We start from the raw sequence: 9,730 nt of genomic DNA, 5'->3' as shown, positions 1-9,730 counted from the left end.
TCTTGTAAAAATATACATTGTAGATATATTTTGCAAGATAATTTGCAACGAGGCAGATGCAGTGGATATATATATATATATATATATATATATATATATATATATATATATATATATATATATATATATATATATATTTGCAATGATGACATAGAATGTCAACATGAAACTTGTTGCATAATGCTTAGCTGATGCACTGAGAACAAAGTTGACGCATATCAATTCCCTGAAATAAGGTGACACAAAGAATTAATACTTACTTACTTAAAGAATTAATACATATACGTGAAAATTCAGCGCCTGTAGGAAAGCTGTAAATCTATTGATTTAATTATGGCAAATCAGGATATATTTCCCTATGTCGAGTACGTTTATTAATAGAATTGATGTGTACAATACACATTCTATAAAATGATGGAGTTTGTGAACTTTCAGGATGATTAAATGCCATTGGAGAAGAACTTGCATTCATTTTGGACATTGCGTAAAACAGAATCGTAGTGTAAGCATATTTAAGAATACTAACATGTGTATTATTTCACTGAAATTAAAGTAAAAAGTTTGATTTATGAATATTGTAGACATAACGTTTCAAATCACGATTGCAATTTTACAGTAAAAGAAATAACTATTCTTTCCATCTAGGGTGAAGTGATTATTAAGTCAAACTTACAGTACAAGAAACAAATTGTAAAATAAAAAAATTCTAGGAATTCTTAAAGATTATTTCTTATAGGTATTTCAAATTGAAAAGGCACAGTTGATAAACGATACACTTGAAACTTGTTGATGTTTCACTTTTGGTGTGCTGTTATTTCCGAAACTTTCAATATACAACCAGCATGTGTGTGAGTAGTATTCTAAATAACATGCCATGCTCTATTTTTAGACTTTCAGGAAAACCCGTCTTGTGTTCTGTCTGCATTGCGGTAACAATCAATCCTCTCTGCTTAGCATTATATGAATCTGGACCAATATTAGAATTGGATAAAGAGATATGGTAAGCTCCTTGTTTAACTCTTATTTCATTTTATTGCATTTACAGTTATAAAAGCAAGAAAGGACGGGGCAAAATCATGGCATGTTCAAAGTACAATACGTAGAGCTACAAACTGTAGTTTACGGCAGCCTGTTGGTGCCTTAATATGAAAGTGTAACCTTTAAAATGTTTGAATTACATCACAACTTTTCTTTGTATGTCTACAAATAAGGAGAAATTGCCCCTTTAACAAAAGTTGAACTTCAGTATCTCGAACACGGATATCTCGATTACCATGGCTATATCGAAGTGATTTGGAAGTCCCAAGCACTTTTTCTTGAAGTATTTTACTTTCAATATCTCGAACCCTCGGATATCTCGAAGTTTTTTTTTTCTCGGTCCCTTCGAGTTCGAGATAATAAGGTTTGACTGAAAATGGTCAGGGATCTTACATAGTATATATACAATATAAATAAATATATAAATGAGTAAAAAAAGTAAATAAATAAATAAATTCAAATGAAGTAGCATATAGAAGAAAATTTTTAATTTATAATTGTGAAATTTTATGTTGTAAACAAACTCATGTTGCTTTCGATAGCCACGTGATCGTTCTCGAAATGTAAATTAATGTCTTTAATTACAATTTAGACACAAGGATAGTATAAGCTGAAAGAAATTTTTTGTCATTTGAACTTGCAGTAAACGTTCTCAGACCATATACCAGTATATCCATGGGTAAAAATATTGAAATATTGCAGTCCATAGAGCTTTAAACTAGTGTAGGCCTGCAACTCAACTTCTTATACGACTCAAGAGCAGCAAGGCCAGAAATAACAAAACTCAAAACACAAATTTTCTAACGTTCTACATTTCTTGAAAAACAAAATAGCCATTATCTTTTATTTAAGGCCACGGTAGGGAATTTAAATTTTGTGTCGTTTGATTCGATTTCATTTTCAATGAGGGGTGACTGGTGTACTTGCACTTGTTCATAGACCTTTTATTGTATGTATAATTGTAGGCTAAATCTAAGTCGAAGAGGATACATGTATTCAAACATTTCAAAAAGAAAAAAGACAAACCTGAAACTACACGCGAAATACAGGTTTGTATAAACCGTCAAGTTCTTTTTAACCACTAGTAGGTGGTGGAACTTATCAATAGATGTCATAATATACTGTTTGCTGTAAAAGAGATGTTGTAATTTAATTATATCGTTATTTTCCATAGTCAGTTTCAAAGACATAAATGAAGTGCATTAAATTTTTATTTTTATCAGATTTGCAGAAGTTGCATGCATTTCATGTTCGCAAACCACGGGTTTTATTGTGTTCATTCTATTTCCATAGCTGCATGTCTGCTATTTCTTGCGAATGAAATACTGAATTATTATGGGGTGGTGCTACTTTTGACTTGGCCAATCTTTAGCGGCGCCAGTGGTGAAATAATGCACATGTTTGCTTTGCTTGGCGGAAATTATTGATAAGCAGGTTAGTTCAGGGAATTATAATGTCCCCTGCTTAAAAATAATAAGTGAATGGAAGACCTTAAAGATTGAAAATTAAAGAAAAGAAGGATTAAACCTTTCGCTTTTTCGCCTCAGCATCCATAAGGGTCTTAAAGAGAGTTATCTTAGAAAATCGATATGAATATTTTTTAGTCATAGGAAGTTCTGAAATTAAAAGTTATATTGCTTGCAAAAACTCAAAGAGAACTTAAATTATCATATGAAAACAATTTTATGCAATATATGAATTTCTGAGATTGACTTTTGATCTCAAAATCAATAAAGGTCTTCTATATGTCATATGGTGTTAAGATATAAAATTCCACAGCAAATCTTAAGGAGTTTTTTTTTTAAACATTCGGAAACGAAAGTGTTACAGGCCGAAAAAATGACGAACAGACGGACGGACATATAGATCCAAATAAGTAACCCCTCTTTTATTTAAAGCGGGGGACATTTCAAGGAAGAATGGCGAGTAATATTCTTTTTAAAAAAAAAATAGTTAACTAACAGAAAAAAAGTTAATTAGCGGATGTGCCCCCTTAAAAATAAGGTGATGACTTTTTTCTTTTATTTACATTTTTGGCGGCTGGTCAAGAATTTTTGTTAGGTTGAGCTCCAGGTTTCCACTCACCCCAACACCTTGATTCGTATACGAATACATGTTTAAAATATATTTATCTTGTCAGGGACAACAGAGTCACAATTAGAAAACATGTAGGTCCTTATTTATAGAATACACTCACTCTGTTTTCAAGCTAGGGTCTAACCACAGCATGTGACAAAATCTTAGAAAAGAATAATATGGAGAAAATATTAGTAATTCCCATGTAGAAATTGTTCAGGAATTGTTATGCTAAATTATGATCATCGGAGATAGGGAAACACTATAATTGAGAAGTAAAGTTTTAAAACTTCTGCATTTGCTCAAGAACAACAGAGCAGCAAAGGGTTAAATTCAAATTCATGCATCCGAGTTACTGTAAATTCAAGTTTGTTCACATCAGGGAATCTGTTGCATGTGCATTTATCAGTTCACATTTTTATGGGTTTATTTTAATCAGGAAAAAGTTCCACTGAAGACTGTAGAGGAACTTCATCAAGAGGTAGAGGGTGTGGCTCTGGCGATGAAGGACAATATTGTGAAGATCCGAGATAGGGAGGGAAAACTTGAGCACTTGGTGGAACAGGGAGAGCGGCTAGAAGCTGGGGTAATTGAGAAATATGGCATACTGAAATAGGAGGATCTTCAAAGGCCGGGGAGGGGTGGGGTGTTTTTCTGAAAATTACAATGACATTTACTTTGCAACTTGCGGAAATGCTACTATTAGTTGATGTATTGTATGCCACAGGAGCTTGTTGGCAGGGACCCCCCCCCCCGGCAATATAGACCCCGGTTCGAAGCATATTTTTATTTGTCTTATTTCATAAATTATTCTTCTAGCACGCATTTACAATGTATTCCATATGGAAAATCCAAAAAATAACGTAGAATAAATGTTTTATTATTTTATCATATACCATGGCGATATCCTTTTTCTTAAAACTTTTATTCTACGTTATTTTTATTTATTTATTTTTGGATTTACCGTATGGAATACATTGTAAATGTGTGCTATGGATGTATATTCTGGGGTAGGGTGAGGTGGGGGTTTCTATGCACCCCAATCGCTTGCAATTTAATGTGACCTCACTGTAAAACGAGCACATTTTAGGAGACTGGATCGATATTTCATGGAATTTTCTGTTTTAAAAGAATTTTTTCATGTACCTTTTTATTCCTTCTCTGTATTAAATTAAATCAATCGAATTATAGGGAATCATAATTTCATCAAGACATTATCATTTCAGGCAATTCAGTTTTCGGTCATGACAAAGAAAGCTCACAGGAAAATGTGGCTGCGTGCGCACCGAAGAAGTCTAATTTTAGGTGGACTACTTACTTTTATTGTTTTGGTTATATTGATAACTATCATCGTCATCGTACTATGGAAGACGGGAGTGATACTTAAGGACTAGTTCAGCTTTCTATTCTTCCAGTGTATGGATTAATCCGGTGTTTGGGCAAACATGATGCCGAAAATCCACTCTCGTAGCCACCAGCATACATGTATACCATATTTGACCAAGAATCTCCGTTATACTCAAGAAACTTTAAATATTGGTACCTCGTCAGATACTAAGTTTGTAAAACAATATAAATCAAATTGTATTACATCCTGCCAAAGAAGAACTGAGAAACATTACTTCATGCTAGCCCTTGTTGTGATACACATATTTTGTCTCACTAAATTTTCCCTAAATCAATGTACATGGGCAAATTTTTCAGAAAATTGTTGTACCACTTCAGTTTGGAAAATTTGGTTACTTAATGCATGAAGTACTTTTATATACTAACATTAATACACAATGAGCCTGAACCACCTCCAACTCCACAAGAAATTTAATCTACAACTTGCGATTGAGACATGTATTTTGTTCGTTTAAAAGCCAGACGTTACAACTCTTTGACTATTTTATCTATATTATAATAAAATGCGAGAAGTTACGGTGACTTGTAAGCATAAACATGAATCAAGAAAAAATCGTATTATATTCATGGCTGTGTGTATATACAATATAACACGAGGATGTGTTCACTTATATAATTTTTCATGTGCCAAAGAAATTGCGACAAGTTTATATCTTTCATCGTATTGTATATTGTTGTTCATTTGTTCAAATAAATAATTTATATATGACAGATAAGGGCCGTTTTTGAGTTTTTGACAGAGGCATTTCCAGGTCAAAAGTTATATGTGGAGTTCATGAGTCTTGTGACTTTATCAATGTTATTTTGTCCGAAATTTTACAATATGGTTCAACTTAAAACAAAAATGTTTTAAAAAGACGTTAGCCGCCCCCCCCCCCCCCTTTAGTAAATAAGAGAAATAAATCGAGAAACATATATACTCCTTTTATATATATATTTGTATATATACAATATACTCCTTTTTTCAGTAGATGGCACTGTAGCTCTCTGGTCGTCCATCCCAATTTTTTCAAACCTGCGAGCTACAGATCTGCAGCTAGTGTTTTACTCAGAGTGCACGTACTTTTTCCAAATTTTAAAACAATGTCAGTAAAAGACATATTCAGTCACGGGCAATTCATTGACCAAATCGGCAATTATATTGGCAGCCATGAAGGATAAAAAAAAAAACGTCTGCAAGTGGTGATCTATTCAACCTTGATTTGAAATCAAATGGGATTTGACTGCGTCACTTAGCTTCCATTTTAATTAATATATTTATTCCATTTTCTCTTAAAATATAATTAATTAATTAATTGCGTATATTTATCAGAGACATTGCATCTTTGGCTATGAAGAAAAACGAAATACAAATGTGTACCAACAATTAATCTCTATCGAAATACACACAAATGGACCATTTGGGATATTTGCATCATTGATGAATGGGATCTACGATTATGTCTTTATATCAATTAAAATATGCAACACTATTTAGATACATACCATTTTATTGATATGAAAAAATCAATATTTCTTATTTAAGCAACACGCTGATATCAAAAACTGAACAGAAAAATAATTAAATCAAATCATGCTATGTAATTGTTGTTAATGGGTACAATGAAACCACCCACATACAAAAAGTATACTATACCCTCATACTACTGTAAATCAAACTTTTCTAGAAATTAAATTAAAGGTGTCGTCAAACATAGATGGAAACTCATTATCGCTAGTATATAAATGATACATTGAAAATCTTGTCTATAACTACAGTATCAGTCTTGAGGAAAAAAAAGTACTGTGAACTATTAACGATTTGCAGAAGACTAAACGTATCATAAAAATAAATTACTATTGGAAAGAATTCTCAACAGAATCAATATATTGGGCTATTGGTACTTTGCGGAACGAAACGGAACGGAACGAAACCAGTTGTGTGGTACCTTGAGGGGGAAATAAAAATGAATGTAAAACTAAAAAAAATAAATAATGTTATTTAATTAACATAGATTACTCCACAGTGTCAAGTAGCGAGCTGTAAAATAAAATGCCTGTAAGCTAGTTAAAGCATTAATTTTTGCTGACATCTCTAGTTACTATGTAAACAGTATTGAATGATTGATATTCATCTATTAATGATGCATTCCTATCCAAATTTACCGTCAAGAACTTCGGTACATCGTTTATTTTGTTTACTGACAAGTCTGTATAGTAAAGAGAGTCGTCGAATTATACCGCAGATTGACATGATTCTCTGGTTCCGTTCCGTTCCGCTAAATACCAATATCCGTGTGGATATTAGTATTTAGCGGAACGGAACAAAACACAGCGAAATTGAATACTTGTAATGTTACGCACGCAAGCACTCTGTTATTTTTTTAATTAAATTATAAAAAAAAATTAAACCCTGTATTTTAAATTTTGAAAAGCAATATGAAAAAGACAAGGACAGTTAGAATCAATATGCCTGATTTTTAATTAGATTTTTGACTTTTCAGAAAGCCTATAAAATCGCACATGTACGCACATCATTATCATTTTATAATTTATTATTATATATTTATATATTGCGGTCCTTGATGCTGATAATAAAACTCAAATACCATTTCTCAATCAATTGAAACATTTATAGACTAGTTTCAATAGTATTGTGTAACGTTATATGTGTAATGTGTTATGGGCCGACAGAACTGTTAGCTAATTCAACATTTATTGATACATTCATGAGGTTCAGATTTACACTCTTTATAATGGACATTATATATCTGGTTCCGTTCCGTTCCGCAAAATACCCAAATCCGTGTGGATGTTAGTATTTAGCAGAACGAAACGAAACACAGCGAAGTTGAAATCTAATGATGTATATGCAAGCACTCTAGCTGTTGTTAGACAATTAATCTAATTCTTTTTAATTATGAAAAGTGGAATTCCGTCTATTCAATTTAGATAATCAATACTAAAGAGACAAGAAAAAAATTTTCCCGGATTTTTTTCCCAGATTGTCGCAAAGGAAAGTTGCTATTATCTCTTTTAGAGTGTGTACATGCAGGAAGGTTGAAAATATATTGATCTTGATGTCTTGAGGGAATCTGACAGGGTATTATTAAGAATTGTGTTTTTTTTTTAAATTATGTACGACCAGGTCATGAAATTATGGCTGATAGAGGATTTAAGATTAGAGATTTGTTGTTAATTAGAAAGTCATTCAAAGCTTGTAATTCTACCTTTTACCAAGAAATTTTATTCAAGTGTCTTTGAATTAAAATCATTTCAAACAATCAAAAACATTTCTATATACTTACAGTGTTGACATTTGGGATACTTTTGCACATTATTAACGATGTCACTTTTAATTATTTGAATGCAGGAGCTTTTTCTCAGATTACCATGTTATTAGATATTAAGTCATCTAAAAATAAAATAAGATTTACCGATAATTTAAAGAATAGCAGACTGAAACTCATAAAATACTCGTACATTTATAAATATGATTCAAGGGTAACTTGGTTCCGTTCCGTTTCGCTAAATAATAATATCCACATGGATACTGGTATTTAGCGGAACGGAACGGAACCAAAGAATGGTCAATGTTGGCAAAGCGAGATAACTCTCTTTACTTTGGACGTGTTTATAAACAAAACGATATTTCTTTAGCACTGTACCCAAGCATTTGGATCAAGTCATTTTACATCAATAATTAATACATATCAATCACTCAATACAGTTTACATAGCAACGACAGATGTCACACCAGATGAAAAACCCACACGACAAAATAATGTATATGCTGAACATTTTACTGTCCTAAAGGTTGTTGTAACGCTAAGTACTTCATTCATCCAATATATTATGCATATAATAACATTTACATAATACCAAATATGGTATATAAAAATGCTGAGCAATTGAGGAAAAGATATTTATTTAACATCATCTAAATCCATATTTATCACACTTTTTTCACAATCAAACAATATCAAACCACACATTGAAAAAATTGTGTCTGTTGTCGTACTTTTTTTAAATTTAATTTTATCTTTCTCTTCAATAGGAAACCTATGGTTTCGTTTCATTTCGTTCCGCAAAATACCAATACCCGTGTGGGTATTGGTAATTTGCGGAACGGAACGGAACAATATTAATTGTATGCAAAATTATTGCTGTCACAAACATTATATAACACAACAATCCTGGTTAATTCGGAATATTCCAAATGACTGTATTACGCAAATTAGTTTACCTCATAGTATATTTTAGTTTTTAATGAAAAATATGACATTCATGTAACAACTTATTTCTTCATATATTTCATATCATTGTGTTTCGTTTCGTTCCGCTAAATACTAATATCCACACAGGTACTGGTATTTAGCGGAACGGAACGGAACGTATTTGAGTTTTCCAGAGACATATAATATCTTATAATCTCTGAGTTTTCTTATCAACATAAAGACCAGTGCCGTAAATACATTATTATAATGACAAATATTCAAGCTTTATGAAAAGTCAAAAATCTAATAAACATTCTTGCTTGACCTGATTTTTTCCTCTTCAAAGATGGTTTCTAATCTTTCGTGTCTTTGTTATATACATGTATTTTCTTTTAATGAGGAATTTCCTTTGAATAACAACAGGGTGCTTGCATATGTATCATATTGACATTTCAACTTCACTGCGTTTCGTTCTGTTTCGCTAAATACTAATATCCACACAGATACTGGTATTTAGCGGAACGGAACGGAACCAGAGAATTTCGTTAATGCTGGCAAAGCGGGACAACTCTATTTTCTATACTGACGTGTTGGTAAAAAATAAAATAGATAAATGATGTATCCAAGTTCTTGACGGAAAATTTGGATAGTTTTATTTTTCTTTTTTTTAAACATAAATAATAAATCAATAATAAATGCATATCAATCATTCAATACAGTTTACTTAGTAACTACAGATGACGCAGCCTCTGAAAAACCAACACGACAAAATAATTATAAACTAGCTCCTACAGGCATTTTATTTTACAATTCTTTAATTGATACTGTGGAGAAATTTATGTTTAGCTATTAAAAAACATAATGTACCATAATAAAGTAGCATTTTATTTTCATTTCTAATCCCCCACAAGGTACCCCACAACTGGTTCCGTTCCGTTCCGTTTCGTTCCGCAAAGTACCAATAGCCATATATTGTAGCATGTGCAAAAGAAATAAAACAAACCCTGGAGATG

The 9,730-nt window shown here is 31.9% G+C and overlaps 1 protein-coding gene across 1 annotated transcript; it reads left to right on the top strand.

The window, feature by feature from the left end:
• Nucleotides 1-912: 912 nt before the first annotated feature.
• Nucleotides 913-5,206, top strand: LOC133199707 (synaptobrevin-like). Its single transcript, XM_061335579.1, has 4 exons — nucleotides 913-1,000; nucleotides 2,004-2,087; nucleotides 3,554-3,700; nucleotides 4,341-5,206. Exons 1-4 carry the CDS (start codon nucleotides 998-1,000, stop codon nucleotides 4,506-4,508), a joined length of 402 nt encoding a protein of 133 aa, XP_061191563.1. The 5' UTR covers nucleotides 913-997; the 3' UTR covers nucleotides 4,509-5,206.
• Nucleotides 5,207-9,730: the final 4,524 nt, after the last annotated feature.

Source organism: Saccostrea echinata, unplaced genomic scaffold (assembly GCF_033153115.1).
Source record: "Saccostrea echinata isolate AGI-Se365-2 ecotype Australia unplaced genomic scaffold, CSIRO_AGI_Sech_v1 ptg000002l, whole genome shotgun sequence".
In the NCBI taxonomy this organism is placed as follows: Eukaryota; Metazoa; Mollusca; class Bivalvia; order Ostreida; family Ostreidae; genus Saccostrea; species Saccostrea echinata.
Note: the sequence above shows the minus strand (reverse complement) of the source record. Positions and strands in the feature narration are given on the sequence as shown.